This window comes from Podarcis cretensis (genome assembly GCF_951804945.1).
Source record: "Podarcis cretensis genome assembly, chromosome: 15".
In the NCBI taxonomy this organism is placed as follows: Eukaryota; Metazoa; Chordata; class Lepidosauria; order Squamata; family Lacertidae; genus Podarcis; species Podarcis cretensis.
In genome coordinates, this window is record NC_137185.1 from 27,408,888 (window position 1) to 27,430,458 (window position 21,571).

A 21,571-nucleotide genomic window follows, 5' to 3' on the forward strand; every position below is an offset into this window, starting at 1 on the left:
CTGAGGTGGTAGCACAGACTGTAACCTCTTCAGGCTCCCAGCGAGGCAGTACTGGATTCTGAATACATCAGAAGGGGACATCCTCAGGAAGCTACTATATGCCTCCTTCTCATTTGTGGTTGTTGTCAATAGGCGCCTCCCCCTGCTGTCACCTCCCAGAAATAAAGAGAAGGCAGGATCTGTCTGCTAAGACAAGGACCACTGCCATGTGGGACATCCACCACAGCTAGCCCTGCTTGAAGGCACAAGCCTTCCAAACAGGAAACTAGCACAGCAGGCAAAGGACCTTGGGTGGGTCTAGAACTGGGGCTCTGAGCAGTCAAACCTCAGCACCTGCCCTCAACACTCCATTCCTGTTGCAAGACAGAGCTCCTTGCACGGAGACAGGACCATCTAGTCTCATGCCTGATCCTCTACAGGACCATCTCAGTCTACTAGTGATGAAGGCACTGGCTAAATTCCGGCTCCCCAATCCATCTTGACCAACCTGCCATGGATCTTGACCCCTTCCTATTTTTGGAACATGCAAACATGTCTCTGACCTACTTGAATGAACTGCCTTTGCTGAGGCCTGATACTAAACTAGGATATTTATCCTGAAATGCTAGCTTTTAACTTGCAGGAAGTTATGTTTTGTTATCTCACATGGTGAAGCATATGGAAAGGAAGAGGGGATGGGATGGGTCCCTTTCACTCAGAGAAAGCATTTTCTCCATGGGTTTCTTCAAATGAAATATTCCCATTTTCAGATTTGCAAAAGCCTGGGTCTATCTGGGCTCTTTGTGATATTCCAGGCAGGTGTTGGTTTCAGTTGTGAAAACTCAGAGAGCAGTTCATTTGCTTTTGGGTTCTGTGTGGCCGACAGATTAAGCAGACACTTAAGAGTGTCGCAATAGTGCACCTGGGTAGTCCAGGGGATTAGAGAAGGCTCCCACCGCCATACTTCCTAGATCCCAAAACCTCACTGCATACTTTCTTGATCCCACTGGTGGCCAGTACAAGTCTCCCAAGCCCCTGGCAAGAGGTTGCCCAAGCTTCATGCTATCTTTCTGATGCGCCCAGGACACCACAAAGTCACTTCCCCACAGCTTGCTCCCACCTCACAGTGGCAATGTGGCACTGAGTTGCCCCAAAGGCTTCTGCTAGTTGGCTAACAGTGGCACTGTGATGCCGCTATAAAAGCACACATAGTAGATTCACCCTGTGCCCAAATTCCTTCCATCGTGGGTCTTCATAATGAGGCATTGAATGTGGATACAGAAAGCTGTCCCATACGAGGTCAGACTATCTATCCACCTGGTCTAAGGCTGTCTATTCTGACTGGCAGCACCTTCTCTCTCTCTGGAGTCTGAGGCAGAGGTCCTTCCAATTGCCCGTCATCTGATCCTTCTAACTGGAGATGCCAGGACTTGAACTTAAGATGCTCATGTGTGTACAGCAGGTGCGTGACCTCTGACTTTTAGGCTGCACATGTTTAACGGCTTTGGTTTACTGCCCAAAATGGCGGCCCCAACTCTCCACATGGCAGAACTGCACTGCAAAGTTACATATCAAGCGCTTGGCTCCTCGAGAAATCCTGGGAACTGAGTGAGGGTACTGAGAATTGTCTGTTGCAGATCCCTAGCCCCGCTCACAGACCTATAGTTCCCAGGATCCCCTGGAAGGAGGGGATGGCTGTTAAACCAGGTGTGCCTTTGCAGTTAAGAAGATACGCCAAGAGTCTCAAAGGCCATCATGTTGCACAAACTATGTAGGTCAAATGGAAAGAGCACCTGTTCCTATTTCTATTACAGTCAACGCCTATCAACCCACAAAACAGGCTTCTCACTGCACCAGGGGTTTTGTGAAAGAGAAAGTAACACAACCACACGTATTTGCTGTTTGATCCCTTAGCTCTGGAGTAGATTCCAGGTAGGAGCCCTTCCTCCCCTGTCCTCCTGAAAATGCTTCTGCTGTGAATTCCATTAGTAACAAAACAACTTTATCTGTTGCCAGCATCAACCAGCTGGCTAGTCTTAGGAGGAGGAGGAGGACAATCATTCTGAAATTTATTAACTGCTACTTTGCCAATGCAGTTGCAAGATCGAATGGCACGGCAAGCATCGGTTGCACTCTAATGCCGGTCTAATGCCGGCTCTTCCTAATCCTGGTGCACACAGTCAGCTGTTGTATATTTGGGAGCCAAGATAGCATCCAAGGTGTTAAATTTCAACTTGCGGATTCATACATTCCCTCCTCATTGGCATTTATTGGTTTATCGGTACTAAAAAGATTTGCTCGCCCTAATATAGTCCGGGAGGGAGGGAGGGAGCTGTCTCCCGCTTCAGTCGCAGGAGTGCGCAGAGTCATGCTCAAAGTGTGAATGAAGCTGGAGCCTCCCCTGGGACCCTCGAGCCAGTAAGTTCAAGCAAACTACTCAGTGAAAGGAGGCGCTCACAGTACAAAATATGCCATGATAAATAGTGAAGCTTTTGCCTCCTACTGTCTGCAAAAAAATGGAACAGAAACAAAAAACACTGAGATAAAACTATGGGGCAGAGCAACGTGCTGAAAGGGTAGGTGCAACTTCTGAGAGAGCCCCTTCCTAGCAACCAGAGATGCCCCTCATCATGATTTGGGGTGAAGCGGACACCTCAGAGGGCACCCCAAGGGTCAGCACCCCCGTTCTGCTGCCAAGCTTTGCCATCAGGTGGGCAGGAGATCTCCCCCATACCTGGTGGAGTGGCAGAGCTTTGCACTGGTTTTTCCTGAGGGGAGAAGCAAAGCTCCACCACTGGTTGGGAGTGGGAGATCCAGAAAGGAGAAGCCCTTCTGGAGTTTGCCCCCCACCCCTTTGTGGGTGTGGCAGTGGGGCAATTTGCCCCAGGTGCCAATACCCCTCCAATTCCCCTTGCTATCACCCGTTCAAGACTGTTCCTCCATTCAGCGGCAGAGAAAATCTCTACTGGGCACCATTCACATGGCAGTGCATTCCATTTGCATGAACTTTCCCTAACTGTTTATTTCCATTTCACATGGCATAAAAGCCACTTCTGGAACTATGAGTGGAATGAGAGTGACGTACAGTGCAAGTTTAGCGCTCATTTTCATATTATTTGCAAATGGATTTTTTCCCCCCTGGGAGCAAATAACACAGAAATGAGCACTAAACTTCCTTTACAGAATTGGCTTTTATGTCGTGTGAAAGCCCAAATGTAATACTGTTAGGGAAAAGTTGTGAAAACGTTATAGATTGCCGTGTGGATGCAGCCAGTTTCACCATAACTAATTCTCTTACCGTGCCTATTTTCTTAAACTTGGCATGCTTGGAAAGAAAGTTATTAGCTCCAGCATAAATTCCCACAGAGCAAAGGTGGAGACCCTCTCATATGGTCTCTGGACTCTAACTCCCATCACCCCCAGACTATTGGCTGTGCTGGCTGGGGCTGATGGATGTTCGAGGTCAGTAACATCAGGAGTTCACCAGATCCTTCATCCCTGCTGTAGATGATCAGGGTACCTAAGGCAGGAGTGCTCTCAGGAATACATTATCTCCACCACCATCCCACCAATTCACAATGGGAGCTCCATGATTCACTGTTCAAAGCACACTATCGGGGGGCCACTAGGGGGCGCATTGGAAGATGGCCGACAGTACCATCTCTCCGACCCACACGGGGTAATTAAGAGGCTGTTATGGGAGTAGGCAGCCTCCCTTGTTGCCCCAAGGAAATGGGGAACACTGCCCTTGCCTGCTGTGCCCATAAATCACTCCCTAATTTGAAAGGGACGCAGGTGGCGCTGTGGGTTAAAGCCTCAGCGCCTAGGGCTTGCCGATCGAAAGGTTGGCAGTTTGAATCCCTGCGGCGGGGTGCGCTCCCGCTGCTCGGTCCCAGCGCCTGCCAACCTAGCAGTTCGAAAGCGCCTCCGGGTGCAAGTAGATAAATAGGGACCGCTTACCAGCGGGAAGGTAAACGGCGTTTCCGTGTGCGGCTCTGGCTCTGGCTCTGGCTCTGGCCAGAGCAGTGATGTCACGCTGGCCACGTGACCCGGAAGTGTCTCCGGACAGCGCTGGCCCCTGGCCTCTTAAGTGAGATGGGCGCACAACCCCAGAGTCTGTCAAGACTGGCCCGTACGGGCAGGGGTACCCTTTACCTTTACCTTTAATTTGAAAGAAGGGGGTGAGGGCCCTAGGCAGAATGCCCCCGTGTGGACCTTGGCTCTCCTGGACACTGTCTCTGATCGCGCACTAGCTGCAGCAATTTGGAATAATTAATTACAAAAGAAGCAAATGCACATATTTCAAGTGAAGAAGGGGAGTGAAGTCTGCTAATTTAAGTGACCTCTGCGAAAGAAGACGACGGGTTGGAGAAACAGGAATATTTTACGATGAAGATACACCAAAGGCGGGGTATGTTGACAACGGGACTGAATGGGGGGGGGACTTTTTTTACTTTCCTTCTATGTGATTTACAAGAACCCCTCCTCATTAGAATCATCGGTTGAACTGACCCAAGCAGGATGATTAAGGTCTGTGTGGAGATAAACTTTAACCAAAAGTATGTTTTATGGAGATCGAGAAGCAATAAGAGCTTTTGGAATGGCGCAGTAATTAATTCGGAGTCGCCATGTTGCTAAAGGATTTATAGCTGGGAGGAAGAACGGACTTGTTTTCAGACTGCATTCCTGGTGAATCTCCTCAGAGGTTTTGAGAAAGGAGGCAGACTGGTGAAGATTAATGACGCTAAGACTGTTTTGATGTATGGAAGTGATGTTATATGGAAAACGTCTGGATATGGCTACTGGATAAAAAAAATAATATCCATGCAGGATTACAAAATGTTCTAACCAGCTTGTGGAGCTATCAGAGGTCACAAAGAGAAAGGAAAAATATATGAAAATAACAACAAGAGATGTGGAAAAACAATAAGAAAGGACTGTGAACATCATAAGGTTAGATTTGTGGACATTAAAACAGCAGTAAGAAGCAAGAAGTTGATTGGATCCCCTTCGGAACTTGAAATATGGGTACAACAAAAATTTAAAATTCGGCTGTGTAATTTGGAATTTATGTAATTTAGTTTGATTTGATGTGATTGGTGGGTTAATAAAAAAATATTCTTAAAAAAAACACCAAAACCAAAGCACGCTTTGCTTAGCATAGGTTCTGTGCTATGAAGTAACTCTCCGAAAAGTCTTCCAGTGGGAAAGTTGTTGATCTCACACATCGCAGCTCAGGTGAGCCCAATTAAACAATACATTGATCAAGACTGAAACTAGAAATTGAGCAATCTGTGTTGAGCAACTGGTTGTTGAGCAAACTGTTTATGATAAGTTTTTGCCTTCCATCAGCCTGTGGCGATCAGAGGCACATCAGCCTTCAGTCAGCAAATGTATTGATGATCACCCTCCCATTTTTATTGCAGTGCCCTGCATCACCCTCTCCCAACCTGATGTGCTTCAAATGAATTGAACTACAGTTGCCATCAGCCTCCTGCCAGCTTTATTGCAGTTCCTAGTTGCCTGAAGGGTTCTACTCACCCTCAAGCAAATGCAAGTAGAAGTCCCTGCAGACCTTCCCAGTGCATTGGGTGAGGGGCTTGTATGTGCAACCCCCCCCCACACACTTTGATATTTCATGTATGCTCTTTCCAGGAATTCTGGAATAACAATGCCGTTCTGCAAGCAAACCGCTGTTTTGCAAAATCGAGAGATTTTTGAAAAAAAACAAAACAAATGAAACCCCCAAACAGAACACCTACCAGTGTGGGTCTGCCTGTGGGTCTCCAGAGCATCTTCTTTTGAGAATTGAGCTCCGCAGTGGTCACAGACAAAGGCTTTGGCACCCGCTAGAGAGAGAGAGAGAGAGAGAGAGAGAGAGAGAAGGAGAGAACGTTATAAAATACATGTTTACCAAGATTCATGGATAAATCTTAAAAATATACCTGTCAAAAAACTCATCCTGTTAGTAGCAGTGAAAATGAATGAAAGACCTCTTTGAACAGAGATCCCAAAATGGGTGTGGGGTTTCTTAGAGATAAAAGAAAATAAAAAATTGAAACTTAGGGAATGAGTCTAACTAACAAGCTAGCTTTTGCCTGGAGTAGACCTATTCAGTTAATGGACCTAAGTTTTCCATGCCCATTAATTTCAAAGGGTCTGTTCCATGAGTGTGACTAACTCTGGGCTCAACCCCATGGAAATGCAATATCTGCACTCCAAATAAATCATCAGGATTTTTTTTCAGATGCAACTCACAGGGAGGTGTCACAAGCAACAGGGGTTGCACAAGAGCACAATGGTAATACAAACACACAAACACACACACACACAATATGAGAATTAAAGAAGCAATAAAAATGCAATTTAGAAAAATTAATAAAGTACAATTTAAAATAATTATTAATATTTAAGGGAGACATTCTACAGTCCACCTGAATGAAGTTCATGGACCAATGGTGGTTCATGGAGCAAAGTTTAGGAACCCCTAGTCTAGAGATCTCTTTGAGATACTTTCTTACATTAAAAATCTTTTCTTTTTAACAAATGGTCAGTTCTCAGCTTCAGGAATGCCTCTGTGTGGACACAGTAAAATCATAGCCACAGACATAAGGAATCTCTGAAATTGGGAGAGCGTCAAATGCTTCAGAATCTAAAGTTGACTATCACTGTGAAGTCTTTGCAATTACGGGGCTACTGTATACACAGTCAAAGCGAGGGCATGCCTTTTGAAAACCCAAACAAGGAGAAGAAAAAGTTCACTTGAACTCAAGGGACTTGGGAAGCCATGGCGTATTGGCAGTAGATGTCGATATTACCACTCGTCCAAGCGCTGCCATCGATGTGGAAGGAACACAGATCACTACGTGATCCCCAAGGATTGGAAAGGGATTCAGAATCAACATGTGGAAGGATATAATTCAGAAATGAGAGAGGGGCTGTGGACCCTGCCTAAGGGCCTCTGCCTCAGTTTAGCTTTGCATAGGGCCTCTGACACAAAGCTCTCCTACAAACATGGCAGCAGATGTACACAGCACTCTGGGTAAATATGGCAGTCGGGATGGGGTCCCGGTGATTGCTGGACGCAGACAGAAATCAAATGTGTAGGGCAACAGAAAGAGATGAAGATGTAGAGGGCTAGCCAGGGCCTCTTATGTGGGTTTGGGCATGAGCATTTGGTAGATAAATGTAGCCTCCACGTAGGGGTGCAGTGTAGCTTTCAAAACCAGGTGTGGGGGATAATCAACAAGGGGAATTTGTTGCTTTCATGCCTTGCCTGCAGGCTCCTCTGTGGAGATGGCAGTATTGAGTCAGTGGCTCACGTGCTTCTGGCTTGCACTCTTTATAAAATTTGAGGAATTAGGTTATTAAAGGTAAAGGGACCCCTGACCATTAGGTCCAGTCGTAACCGACTCTGGGGTTGCGGTGCTCATCTCACTTTATTGGCCAAGGGAGCCGGCGTACAGCTTCCAGGTCATGTGGCCAGCATGACTAAGTGCACGGAAACGCTGTTTACCTTCCCACCAGAGCGGTACCTATTTATCTACTTGCACTTTGACATGCTTTCAAACTGCTAGGTTGGCAGGAGCAGGGACCAAGCAACAGAAGCTCATCCCGTTGTGGGAATTCGAACCGCCAACCTTCTGATCGGCAAGTCCTAGGCTCTGTGGCTTAACCCACAGCGCCACCCACGTCCCATTAGGTTATTACCCCTCTCTTATTGTCCACACCGGGTCACTCAACCACTGCTACCACGTCCTTTCTTTTAGCAGATCAAGATGATCATGTGACATCAAAAACTGCAAGGTTTTTAGCGGGGGCAATTAGAACAAGCTGTATTATTTGATTATTGATGTAAACCCCCAAAATGTATTTTCTATACAGTGGTGCCCCGCAAGACGAACGCCTCGCAAGACGGAAAACCCGCTAGACGAAAGGGTTTTCCGTTTTGGAGGCGCTTCGCTAAACAAATTTCTCTATGGGGTTGCTTCGCAAGACGAAAAAATCTTGCGAGTTCCCGCGGGTTTTTTTTGCTTCCCCCCCTTTCCTAAGCCGCTAAGCCGCTTATCAGCTGTTCCGCTGATAAGCTGCCTCTCAGCTGATCGCTAAAAGCCGCTAGACCGCTAATAGCGCTAATCCGCTAAGCCGTCAATGGGCTTGCTTCGCAAGACGAAAAAACCGCTAGACGAAGAGAATCGCGGAACGGATTAATTTCGTCTTGCGAGACACCACTGTAGTTAAGTTTTTACCTCTGTCTTTAATGCAGTGGTACCTTGGTTCTCAAACACCTTGGTTCTCAAATGCTTTGATTCTCAAACTCTGAAAACCCGGAAGTACCGCTAAGTGTTCCGGTTTTCAAACAATTTTTGGAAGCCGAACATTCGATGCAGTTGTTGGCTATTGTTTCTGGGGCACCTGCAGCAATCAGAAGCTGCGCCTTGGTTTTTGAATATTTCGGAAGTCAAACGGATTTCTGGAACGGGTTAAGTTTGGCGCTTTTGTTTTTGCTATTTATTTTGCATTTTTGTTTTTGAGGCTTTTTCGATTAATTTGTTTTTGTGACTGTGTGGAACCCAGTTCAGCTACTGATTGATTGATTGATTGATTGATTGATTGATTGTGTGACTGTGGAAATGGATAAAAGCCCCCCATCGTCAGTGCAGGGAAGGAAATTTTTTTTTTTCATTTTTATCATCTACAATGCTGTCTTATTTATTTTATAGTGCAGTACATTGATTATTGCTTTCATTTTATGGATCAATAGTCTTGTTAGATAGTAAAATTCATGTTTAATTGCTGTTTTAGGGGTTGTTTTTAAAAGTCTGGAACAGATTAATTCATTTTGCATTACCTTCTGTGGGAAAGCACGCCTTGGTTTTGGAATACTTTGGTTTTGGAACAGGCTTCCGGAACGGATTAAGTTTGAGAACCAAGGTACCATTGTACATTTTATTTTATTTTATTGCTATGGCTAGTGGCTGATCCAAATAAAGATTCTTCTTCCTGGCAAGGAGTTGGCAATGACAATCTTCCAAAGCAGACTGGCTTTTGGGATGATCCAGGAAGACAATTCTGATGCCAGGGTGTGTATGAACATGGATAGCTGCGGGTTGTAATATTAATCACTTTTTAAGGGGTATGTGTGTAAAAAAAATAAAACAAACCACAAACGTTGCTCTTCCAACAAGAAAGGCGTTTGCTTAAAAATAATTATACGCCAATGCCTTCTCGGAGAAGTTAGCAATCCCATATAATTGCCGCCGCACCCCCAGCAAACCCCCCCCCCATTGTCAGGCATGCCATAAAGGGAAAGACGACAACACTATCAGATAAGGAAAGTGGCAACAGCAAGAGCGTGTGCTGAGACTCACAGATATTTCCACAACTATCAGTGAGGTGTGGTATTTGTGGTATTTCTTAGAAAATTGCTACCAACATGCACGGCGTCTGTTGGGTCACAGCTCCAGTTATAATGAGGGAAACAAGTGTGCACAGGATGTCTAAATAGCAGATAAGAAACTTGAAGATAAAAATAGACCCCCCCAAACAGACACAAGCACAGTCTTCTAAGCATATGCTGTTAGGCCAAAGCTGTGAATGTAATTGTTAGATTTGGAAGTTTGATTCATCTGTTCCAAGAAACTAAAGCACGGGATTCGGTGATGATAAAAGTAACCTTGAAAGGAAGGAAAGGAGAGGAGAGGATCTGGAGGAGAGAGTAGCAAACTGGTCTTTGTTTTGTTTTTTGTTTCTGTTTTAAAAAAACAACATCCCTCCCTAGAATCTTAATGGCTTTATCAGGGTAGAATCTTTTGTGGGCCGCAGCAGACACTATGTAGATCTCTGGTAGATCACAAAATCTCATGCCGTACCTGGGATGAGCAATGTCAGCCACACTTTCTCTTAGTTTCTCATTTTTTCCAATCACAAGTTCTTAAATACGTAGTTTAAAAGTCGTCATGAAATTTCATCAGCATTTTAGAATGGCTTTCTCCTAGTGCACACGTTTTTTGTAGTACAGTAGTACCTCGGGTAACAAACACTTTGGGTTACAGACTCCACTAACTCGGAATTAGTACCTCGGGTTAAGAACTTTACCTCAGGATGAGAACAGAAATCACGCGGTGGCAGCGCAGGGGCAGCAGGAGGCCCCATTAGCTAAAGTGGTACCTCAGGTTAAGAGCAGTTTCGGGTTAAGAACGGACCTCCAGAACAAATTAAGTTTGTAACCAGAGGTACCACTGTAGTAGTAATAGTAATAGTAGTAGTAATAATAATTAAAAATATATATGCAAACAAGCATGATGATTATTATTAATAATTTATTATTCATATGCCACCCATCTGACTGGGTTGCCTTTTAGATGTCTTCTAAAAGTCAGATATGTCCTTGACATCTGATGGGAGGGTGTTCCACAGGGAGGGCGCCACTGCCGAGAAAGTCCTCTGCCTGGTTCCCTGTAACCTCACTTCTTGCAGCAAGGCAACTGCCAGAAAGCCCTCAGTGCTGGACCTCAGTGTCCAGGCTGAACGATGGGGGTGGAGATGCTCCTTCAGGTATACTGGGCCGAAGCCATTGTACGCAGCATTGCCTAACAGGCACAGTTTTACAAAGCAATTTCCCCTAATAGAATTCATTTTTGTGTTAATTTGACTACTATATGAACTTCTATGTAGGCTTTACACTAGTATATGCATTTTTGGCTGGAGAACAGCACTGCAAAATTTGGAGAAGGTGCCAATTTGGAAGGATAGTTGCGTTACGGTTATGGTTCTTGTTCTCTTTTGGTAAAGAGAATAAAGTAGGCTCACTTTGAAATGAGAACTGGATTGGATTCTTCCCCCATCCCCAGCCTTGGCTCACATCCTGGTCTTGCAGGTGTCACAACACTCTTCTTTTTCCAGCCCAGCATCACTCTCCCAAAATATTCCCCCTTCCGCAAGAGCATTTCGCCAGCTCCCCTCCTCACCCCACTGAATCGTGCACCCAAAGAAAGCACAGAAAGAAGCAGCAGAAGTGCCCCCATTTCCCCATTAGAAAAAGAATTCCTCTGCCTTTAAATTGTCTCAGTAACGGCTGGCTCACAGGCAGAAATATTTGGCAGCAGTGAAATTAAAAGTGATAAATTTTCTCGCCAAGCTTTGATCGATAATAGAGGTCTCATCTGTTAATCAATAAGACAGTCTGCCTGTTTACTGTGCATACGCCGTTCGCGGCTGCTTGCGGGGCGATGTCAAGTTTGCATTCAAAACAACTCAAGTGTGCCTAAACCAAATGGCCAGTCCCTAAAAAAGAAAGGAGGTACGGAGGGGGTGGGAAGGAGAAGAAGCTGGACAATGACATCACATGCCTGCTCATATATTAGAAAAGACAGTCCACGCGCTTGCTTTTCCTTCGCTTGCCTGTACATTTCATTTTCTTTCAATTTTATATGTATATATAAATGCACAGCCTTTCAAGTCATGGGAGACAGTTTCACAAAAAGCCATACACTGGAGGGCAACGAGGATGGGCTCATCTGAAATATACCCAAAGCTGCCAGGCCTAGTTAGAAAGAGAGGTGCAGTGGAAAGACCGCCAGGATGCCAAATAGCCTGCCCCCCCATCTCTCCCCTCTCTTCACCACCCCCTCCATCCCTTTCACCACCAAGCCCTGCTTAAATAATAAACACAGCTTTATTACCAACATAATTAGAAAGGTCAGTTCTATTTGAGAACTATTACAGCCCTTCGTGCCAGAGGCTGTTCGGGGAATGTTTTGTTCCAGAATCATTGACCTAAAAGGCCAGTACAGTGCCAGCTAGTACCTTGAAGGCTCTGGGGTGAGCAAATCAGATTTATTCTTGCTCACAGCAGTCAGATCTCAAAACATTTCCTAGGCTGGTTTTTAAGAGGGTGGGGGGGGGGGTTCATAAGAGAACAGGGAGACAGAGACTTTCCAAAACACCAACACCATTGCCCCAGAACTGGAGGAAAAACATGTCTGTTAAGAGTGTTTAATTTGATCCCTAAACCCTACGAAGCAAGATGCAATTAGTGAAAGATGCTCTGAGCATGAATTATGACAATGCGCACAGCTCCCAAGATGAATTGTGGCTCAGGATTCAGCTCCTGCCCATTCTCCAAAAATCTCTGTGTTCCCATGACCTCCTGCACCCTTTGTCTACCCAATGGCTATCGAGCCCATGGTGGACTAGGCAGTTGCCTCCTAAGTTCCAGAATTTCATCCTCTACTGGCAAACCACTCTCCTCATTTTCAGTTGCAGAGCAATAAGTTCTGCAGATAATCAGAGCTGTCCTGTTTTTCTTTTTCGGGGGTACTTCATTGTCCCTGTAGGCCTGTGGCTGCCATTGGCTTAGCTGCTGTGATGTCAGAGCAGGCCTGGGCAGCAGAGTGCTAAGGGTGCTGCATCAGAGAAATGAGGATCCTCATCCCTAAAGGTCAAGGCAGACCTTTTTATTCATATAAGTAGCATGGGCTGTATCCAATATTGTCTGTCAGCTAGTGCGAGGGCTCTTGTGTTAGCAGACAGGCTAGTTTCGATGTAGCACAGCAGAGGAATCCAAGTCAATAGATGTGCCAGGAGAAACTCAGGGTGCAATCTGCTCGTGCATCCTCTGATACAACAATGTTCTGCTGGCACATGTACAGCAGAATACCATTAAATGACTCACAAACATTGGATACAACCCTGTAAGTACTGCCTGAGCTTTCAAATGATGACATGTCAAGACAAACCAGTCAACAGTTTCAAGGGAAGATGCTTACAGGACTGTGCAATGGTGGGTGAGCCTGGCATCAAATAATGGTTTGGGGGCTAAGCCCTAGCAAATAAGGCTCAGAAATGCACTGGGGATACCTGCTTCAAACTTGATATTTTGTACAAAACAGACACAAGACAACAGTGAAAAGTATATTCACTCAGAAGGAAGTCCCAGTGTGTATAACAAAACCGATTCCTAGGAAATACATACAGGATTGAAGTCTAACTGCATTCAGCAGGTATATATGCCTCTAAAATATTAGGAAGGGGGAGACACAATTCTGAAGAGACATTTCAGATTCTCGTGAAGCCCCATCAGATTGATCACTGCTAGTCATGTGCAAGAACACCCAGGTTTTTAGACACCTGGGCAATCAGATGCCTGGGAATGTTCAAGCCCCAGGTGGCACCCAAAGCAGCTGCTCATCTGCCCGTGTTTTTTATGTCCCTTCTTTGGAAAACAAGAGTGAGCTGCATTTGAAACTCAGGTGCAGGATCTTAATGTTCGCGATGATTCACTTTCGCACGAGGCACACTTTTCTCGTTGGCTGCATTACAGCAGAAGGGACAAGGGGGAAGAGGAGGAGGAAATGGCTGGCAAAACAAGCCTGGTTCCATCTGGAGAAAACGGGGTGCTTCCATTAGAGAAAACACAAGCAGAACATTTGCAAACAATGCTAACCCAGAGGAGGGAACCCCACTGGTAATGGCCAGTTCAGCTCATTCACGCGGAAGGTCCACCTATGGCAGCATCCTCTTCTCACAGTCAGCAGACAAATGCCAGGTGGAATTGGACGGGTTGTGGTAACTTTGTGTGTGTGTTTGTTTGTGTGATACACTCTTTGTGTCCTCAGAGGCCCTTTCCTCCTTTGCTTGTTCCAGAGCTCAGCCCTGGCACTGAAACTAAAGGTAGTCTAATTCAGGGCCTATTGCTCAGGGTGAGTTAGAACACATTTCCTGCCCTGGGAAGCTGATTTTTTAATAAATAAATATTTTTTTTATTAATAACACTCCAATTAATAACATATCAAATCTTGCCACATCATAATACAAATAATAAAGCCAGTTATACATTCCAAATTATATAATTTAAAGAGACTTCTCATGTTCTGGCAGGTCAGGGGGAAAGGAAGTCTCTTTAAATTATATAATTTGGAATGTATAATTGGCTTCATTATTTGTATTAGGATGTGGCAAGATTTGATACGTTATTAATTGCCCTGGGAAGATCAGTTGCGTAGCATGAGGAGGGCCACAGGGGCGGTTGCCCTGGGTGCAAAATGCTCAGGAACGCAAAATTTCAAAACTTGATGCTGCCTCAATACAGCCGCGTGCTTCCGTTGCTGGGCTCCATTGAAAATGGCTTCTCCATATGAACTATGAAGTGACCTCTCCAGACAACGGAATGACACTTCTTTTCTTATCTCTGTGGCTGCAATCTCCTGGGTGATGCAGATACTGTTAGGCAGTTGAATGCGCATGTGTACTCCGTCTGCTTCCCCCTGTCCCACCTACCCTCTCCACATGGCCCTAAAGTGCTGGCAACCCACGCTATGTCATTGGCAGAGATGACACTGCAGGGTCACTAGTCTTTTGGGGTCAGTGGGCGTATTTGGAATTTTGAGAAAATATCATGGCCACTGGTCACAAAATGGCTGCCACCTGGAGCATGACATAGCACAAAATTACTGCTATACCCGTGTGGTATATAAAAAAATGCCTGCCACAACTAAAAACCAGTAAAGAGCCATCTCAAAAAAGTCTGGGCATTCCCTCTCATTTATGGAAAAAAAGCAGCTGCCTCAGCCACTGCCACACTAATTCACAGACAGAAGCAATGTGCACCTCTCCTCTGTTTGGGATGGAAGGGAAGGAGGGTTTCTGACTCTGGCATCCAATGAAATGTTGTCATGCTTAAGGAAGCATGTTCAATGTAGGAGACATTGGGCCAGGGCAAATAGTCCCTTTTGCATTATGGGTTTTTGAAGGGATGTTCACTGAGACCATTCACAGGCCCCCAGGGGAGGGGCTGGTGGGCACAGTGGTACTCATGGAAGCCATGTTGGCAAGCCATGTGATATTGGGTAGATGGACCAATGTACCTGGTTTCTGGCAGTGTCACAGACTCAGACATTAGCAAAAAAAATAATAAAAAAATAAAAAAATAAAAAAGCACCCAACAGCATTTCCTGGGGAGAATAAGTGGGTGCCTTCTTTTCATTGACAGGTTCTGACCTGGCAACATATCTGGCGTGGCAAACCCTGTTTTTCTACCCCAGTGATACTTGGCCAGAAAGGTTGAGGTGCATGGAGCCATTTCCTATGCAAAGACATCCCCACCCCCATAGGAACATTGTGGCCCAGGGCTCTGGGGATGAAATTTAACCCATGGTGAAAGGGGATGGACTATATAGCTTTTAAGAAGAAACGAACAAAGCAAAATACTTCCGTAAGTAACCAGGGAGAAGAAATGGAAGAAATATTTCTGAGCAATGAATAACAAGTGGAGCATTGCCCTCATCTATTGGGGAGGTTGTTTTTTTTTAACAGGGGGGAAGAATCCTGGAGATTTTAAAATAAACATCTTGAATGTTCTGATGAGATACGCATGCTTGGTTATATAAGGAGAGTACAGAGCGTACCAAAACAGCCGACCCGCAAAAGCTGTCAGAACAATAAGTGCAGACACAGGGCATCATACGACAGGCTACGCCGTACAGTTTTATTTACAGTACCTCTTATCAGTCAGGGAACAGTACGCAGCCTGCCAATTTTCAAAGGCTAGAACTGGGTGTTCTTTCTTTTGCTCAAGTAGATGTGTACGCCAGGCAGGGAGGTTTCTCCACCCCCCCCTTCTCTAAATCAAATCAGCAAAACAAAAAGTGATACCAAGCCAGAAATCTTGCCATGTACGCATGCATAATAGGACTTGTTTGGAGGGCGGGGGGGGGGGGGGGGGAGAGAGAAAGAGTGTTAAAGCCAAGGCAGAGAACAGAGCGATTGAATATGCAAATAGTTCAATGTTAATTTTACTATGTGAGTCACCAGGAAAATGTCAGCCAGCATCAGTGCTTATTACACCAGGGTTTCAGAAAAACAAGGAGAGATATTTATTAAAAGCACGGAACATCGGGGATGGAACATTCAAAAGCAATACATCAAGGGATGGTTATTTACAGGCTTTTTTTTCCTTCTTCCCTTTCTTTTAATGCCTCTTGTTGAAGCTAGCAGCTTTAATGTAAACAGGTTTGTCCCCCCCCCCCAAATAAACAATGTTTTAGGTGGGATTTTTTTGTGGGGCAGGGGAGAAGTGAGAAAAGATAAAAGGTGGTATTTTTAGCAAGTTGTTTCGACTTGCCTACAGTATAAAGATATCTTCCGATGACTGACCCTGGAGAGATGGGACCCCGTGTGCTGCCAAGAGTCAGCTGTGTGTTTGAGAACATGCCTCATCCCCTTGGCACCAGCTCCTCGGCCGGTCTTCCGCTGGTGTTTGTACAAGCAGATTTATGGGCCCTCTGCTTAATAAAGATACTTGCTCAACTCAGCTGGCAAAAACAGGCGGCTTTTTCCATTCAGGCAGGATTCTGCAGAGTCACCGAGGTCCTCTGGAATGACAGCAAGTCCTCGCTATGCTCTACCCTCTCCCTCACCCCAGGCCCTTGACCTGTGTCCTTCCAGCATGGGTGACTGGAAGAAAGTTGGCACCTGCAATACATACCCCTTTTGCAAAAGCCCAAGGCAAGCTCCCTGCTCTTCCAAAACCAATTCCTCTCTTTGCCGTACAGTCACAATCCAGGAATATTTGCAGCTGACCCAGCACTCATTTGGCTGAAAAAGGTGACAGCAATGGGCATGGATGGAGAACCGAGGCATAAAACCAGAGGCTGGCAAATAATTCCGAATTCTGGGGGGAAATGTTTCCAAACTCAACAGTGAGCAAAAGCCTGCCTCAATGTCCCAACGACTTGCTATCTATTAAAAGCTATAGGAGAAAGTTTAACAGTTCTACTCATCTAACTCTTGATGCTCAACAGGTAGATGAAACCTTGAGGCACCAAGCAGGACTTTGATGGTCTGTTGGGCATCAGGACCACTTGCATGTCACCTGGCTGGGGACTCTTGGGTTAGTCTGGAAACCATGGCCAAGTCCAGGTTTGCAGGACATCTAATCCAACCCCAGAAGGATTGGCTCCTTGTATTGTCAACAGGCCTGGCTAATCCGGTGACATCATGCTGCCTTCCAATCACAAGGGCTTATGGTGGCTACTTCTGTTTCCTTCTGTGCCCAAATACTGCTTGATTTCCAATAAAGCCAGTCCAAACTGCTTGCCCGCCACTGTACTGGATGGCCAATTTGAGGCTATCCCTCATGGCGAATTACTCTGTCCTTGTGAAGAGCAGGTTGAAGAATATTTTGCTCATGTGGTTCTTCACTATAATTTCAACAAAGATGACCCGATTGGTGGCTCCTGTTCTCTCAAAAATTTCCAGGTAGGGCTTCCAAATGGGATCTGACCTACCTTTTGGCAGACTCAAACAGATTATTAACAGAGAATGGGGCTACATTTCTCTTTCTGGCTGCAAAAACACGAAAGGCAATCTTCCCTGATAAATGCTATCCTGTCCAATGGCTGTTGCAATTTATAATCTGGTTATTTCTTATTAATTTCTTAACTTACTTTTCATTTCCATATTTTAAGGCAACATGCTGCATAGCTCACTTTAGACATGTTTTATATTTTCCTGATCTAATATACTTTGTATGTTACGGTATTTTGCTTGTATAGTCATTCGTTTTTGGTTTGTTTGGGTTTGTGATCACATAATGAAGAGATTCAGTGTTCCCTTCAGCATCAGAAAAGGACCCTGATGCTTGTGCACTTGGCTGGGTTTCCAGATTTGGGTCTGAAATTTGGGTTTGGTCCTAGAGTCCTTGCTCATGGTTAACTTATAGTGGGAACAAGTGAGCTGGGATGGTATGCAAATTCTTTATCCTTCACTGGTAGTTTTAATCTAAGAATCACCATCTGTATGCACTACAAGTAGAAGCTGAGAAGCCTTGCTGCGTCCAGGGTGGGAGGAACATGGTCAGGGTGAAGGCAGATAGCCCATACGAAAAGGAAGAGAGGTGTAGCCAGAGGCCAAGAAGCAAGATGGCAGCTATGTGATACCTCCACTGTCAGAAGCAGTATGCTTCTAAATACCAGTTGCTGGGGAGCATGAGGAGCAAAAATGTAGGTGCGCTCATTTGGGCTTCCCATTGGGAATCTGTTTGGCCACTGTGAGAAAAGGATGCTGGGCAAGATGGACCACTGGCCTGATCCAACAATGTTCTCCTTTTGTTCTTAAGCAGTAGATAGGAAGTGGGCAGAACAGCCTGGAATTGAAGGAAAAGAGCAGGCTGCAGGAGGAAGTAGAAAAGCAGGTATTTGGAGTGCAAAGGCAAACAAATAAATTGTCTCTGCTGTAGCACCTCAGTCCACAAAGAGACTGGTCAAAGAACCCTGGGAAGTCAATCTTGTTTACTCAGAAGAGTACCAACCTCCATCCATCTCAGTACAATTATGAGTGGGATTGTGCAAGGCCGAGATTCATAAGCCCAGGTAATTCAGCAACAGCGGAGGCAGGGACATACTTTGAAGAGCAGAGATTTGTACATTGGGCAGTGTGAGAACATAATGGGAGGCACAAGATGATTATGATAAACATGACTCAAGAGTGGATCGAATCAATTTCATACCTCCTTGGAAGCTAGAAAAGAGTTTGTGGAAGGTTCTTTGATGGGCAGGGTGGTGTGTGTGTGAGAGTCTGTCTGTCTGTCTGTCTGTCTGTCTGTCTGTCTGTCTGTCTGTCTCTCTGTGTGTCTATGTATATAACAATTGATAGGATAAGGAGTGGTGCTGGGGAATGTAGACATGAGAGGGAAAGGAAGAAAAACAGAAAAGGGCAGCTGGGAAGAAGGGGCGGAGTCACAGAATCACAGAACTGTACAGTTGGAAGGGACCCAAGGGTCATCTAGTCCAAAGTAGGAATCGCAGCTAAATAACCCATGATAGATGGCCACCCAACTTCTGTTTAAACACCTCCCAGGAAGGAGAGTCCACCACCTTAAGAGGTAGTCAGTTCCCCGGTCAAACAGAAAGTTCTTCCTAATGTTGAGTTGAAATCTCCTTTCTTGTAATGTGAATCCATTGGCTAGGGCACTACCCTCTGTAGCCAATCTTTATTTAATTGCATCTATTTTTGCATCTTTTCCCGGTACTATGGTGCCAAATTACCTTGAGATTGTATGGTATAAGGCGATACATAAATAAAATCCTTCTTGGCACTGTTGTGAGTCGGAGTGTTTTCCTGTCCAGTCAAACTGCTCTCTGGTGTCAGAGGTCTCCTTCTTGTGATGAGGTCCATCACTTTCTGGTGTAGGAGACTCCCTCCTCCCTCCTCCACATATTTGGTGTAAAGCATAATGCTCCCATTCTACCCATTTAGATATACGTTAGGTTTTGCCTTTGCTGGGTCTCCAAGGCGAAGGAAGTTCTTGCACAGCTCTTGGACACATGCAGAGAGCACCTCTCTATGCCACTGGTCTTCAACTTGTGGGTCATGGCTTGATCCAAGCTGGGTTGCAACAGGAGCACCACCACCATGCAAAAATATGGTAAAGGGTTTAAGAAATTGGTCCCCAAAAGCATATTTTAGTTAAAAGTGGGTTTAACCCATCTTATGCATCCTCACTAACTGACCACACCTCAAAGATTTCAGGAAGAGGAACTCTTCTCTTTATGCAGTCACATCCTTGAGGGGTTTTTAAAAATTACCTTCTGTGGTTTCAAGTGTGTCTAACTGTTCCTGCAAATGGTCCAAAGCAGGCTTCCTCAACCTCGGCCCTCCAGATGTTTTGAGACTACAATTCCCATCATCTATGACCACTGGTCCTTCTAGCTAGGGATCATGGGAGTTGTAGGCCAAAAGCATCTGGAGGGAGGAAACCTGATCCAAAGCATAGCACAGCTATGACCCATCCGTTATGGTCCGAGTCCATGGGACTTCCTGGGATGAGATCAAATATTGCATGTCTGTATGTTAAACTCTGGCTTCAGAATAATAATAATAAAAAAACAGCAAGGTGATCCATATTTTATTTTTATTTTTTGATTGCATTTATATACCACCTGTATCTTGCAAGGATCTCAAGGTGGTGTATATAGTTGTTCTCCTCCTCCCCATTTCATCCTCACATCTTCCCTTTGAGGGAGGTTAGGTTACGAGATGGTGACTGTCCCAAGGTCACCCAGTGAGCTTCGTGGCTGAGTGGGGATACCAACCCTGCTCTCCCAAGTCCCAGTCCAACACTCTAACCACATCAGTCATAAAACAGAGCAACACCATATAGACATAAGAGGAGTGTTGCTGGATGAGGCCAAGGGCTCGTCTAGAATGACATCCTGTTCTTGCAGTGGCTGTGCGTCCATTATCTCCTGAAAATGTTGGGGGAATCAGCTGAACGGACCAGAAAAGGGGCAGTCAGGAGTGGGTGGGTGGAAAGGAGAAGAACAGAAAGCATTTGCTGGTCTTGAATATAAAACCACTGAATTCCATTTGGCAAATCTTCTGGAAAAAAAGGTTAGCACCTGGACATCCACAAATCCTTCTCTGAACTCTTACCTATTTTGCATTTGTTTAAAGAAGAAGGAAAAAAAATAGATTCTCTTCTACCTCCCCTGGGCTTTGGCGCTGAAAAATGCAGAGGCAATTGATCAGCTGCCAGCTGTCTGCCCCAGCTCCTTAGAATAAAGCAGCAGCAAGTCTTTAATATCTGTCTATATCTTCTGCAAAACATCCAGCGGGTCACAAAATGCGCAGCCGGTTAAAGGATAGCAGGTGGGGGGGGGAGCCTCCAAACACACTCATCTGTTCTGAAAGCACCGCTTTGCTATTTTTAGACACCCCATAATACTCCCCAATACCCATTCAGTTTAATGGCTTTATTGAGGAGAAGAACTGGGGCTCCCTGGTTCGTGGCACTTCTGATGTTAGGAAGTAGTAAAAATCTTCTAACTGGTTAAAAATGACACTCGTCCAATTGCCTTTGGTGTGTCTAAAACCTTAATTGTCGTCACCCAGCCTGCTGGATGTAAAGATTCTCACCGGTTTTCATAGCTTTGATTTCTACTTTCTTCTCCCCATAACTGAGGTGTTACATTACATGGTGCTGTGCTTGGCATTTTCAGAAAGGGGTAAGGAGCTGGACACCTAAACACTCTGACGACCAAGAAGCTTTGAATACGAAACAGGAGGGGGGGGGGACTTCTTCCTGAGTGGCATTCAGAGTTTCCCTTCATCTTTTTCTCTTTCATTTTAGGCCACGCAAGAAGCAAGAGCACTAAACTGTGCACTTTTCCTGTATTATTATCAGAGTATTATTAAAGTGTACCTGGCAACTAAAAATGACATCCAAATTGCTGCCTGAGAAACTGGAAAGATCTGGGTTGTAACGGAGGAACTGAAAACAGGTAATGTTGAGAATACACAACCGGCGATTAAAGTTTCAGGCAATGGTGGGGGAGAAGGTAAGATCACTAAGCAGAATTGCTGTCTATAACCACCATTAGTTTAATTTTATGGGGAAGCAACAGGCATAAGTTGCTATAGCACAAGAGACATATTCTTCTTTCAGCAGAGGCCAACCAAAAGATGATTCTGACTTCCCAAACACCCCAATTTTTCTTTTAAGTAATTCAGTTCAAATTTACAATTCCATGTTCTCAAGCAGATCACTGAAGAGCATCTGTTCAAACACTAAAATGACCTCAGCATTTTTTCT

The 21,571-nt window shown here is 45.1% G+C and overlaps 1 protein-coding gene across 4 annotated transcripts in view; it reads right to left on the minus strand.

Moving 5' to 3' along the window:
* Window positions 1–21,571, minus strand: part of ZBTB16 (zinc finger and BTB domain containing 16) — a 203,219-nt gene that overhangs the window by 77,840 nt on the left and 103,808 nt on the right. For all 4 annotated transcript variants that reach the window (XR_013833338.1, XM_079954708.1, XM_079954707.1 and 1 more), the window contains exon 4: window positions 5,742–5,828. Coding sequence is in view for 3 of the 4 variants with exons in the window: in XM_079954708.1 (XP_079810834.1) it covers window positions 5,742–5,828 (87 nt within the window). In the remaining variant the exon portion in view is untranslated. The remainder of the gene's footprint in view (window positions 1–5,741; window positions 5,829–21,571) is intronic.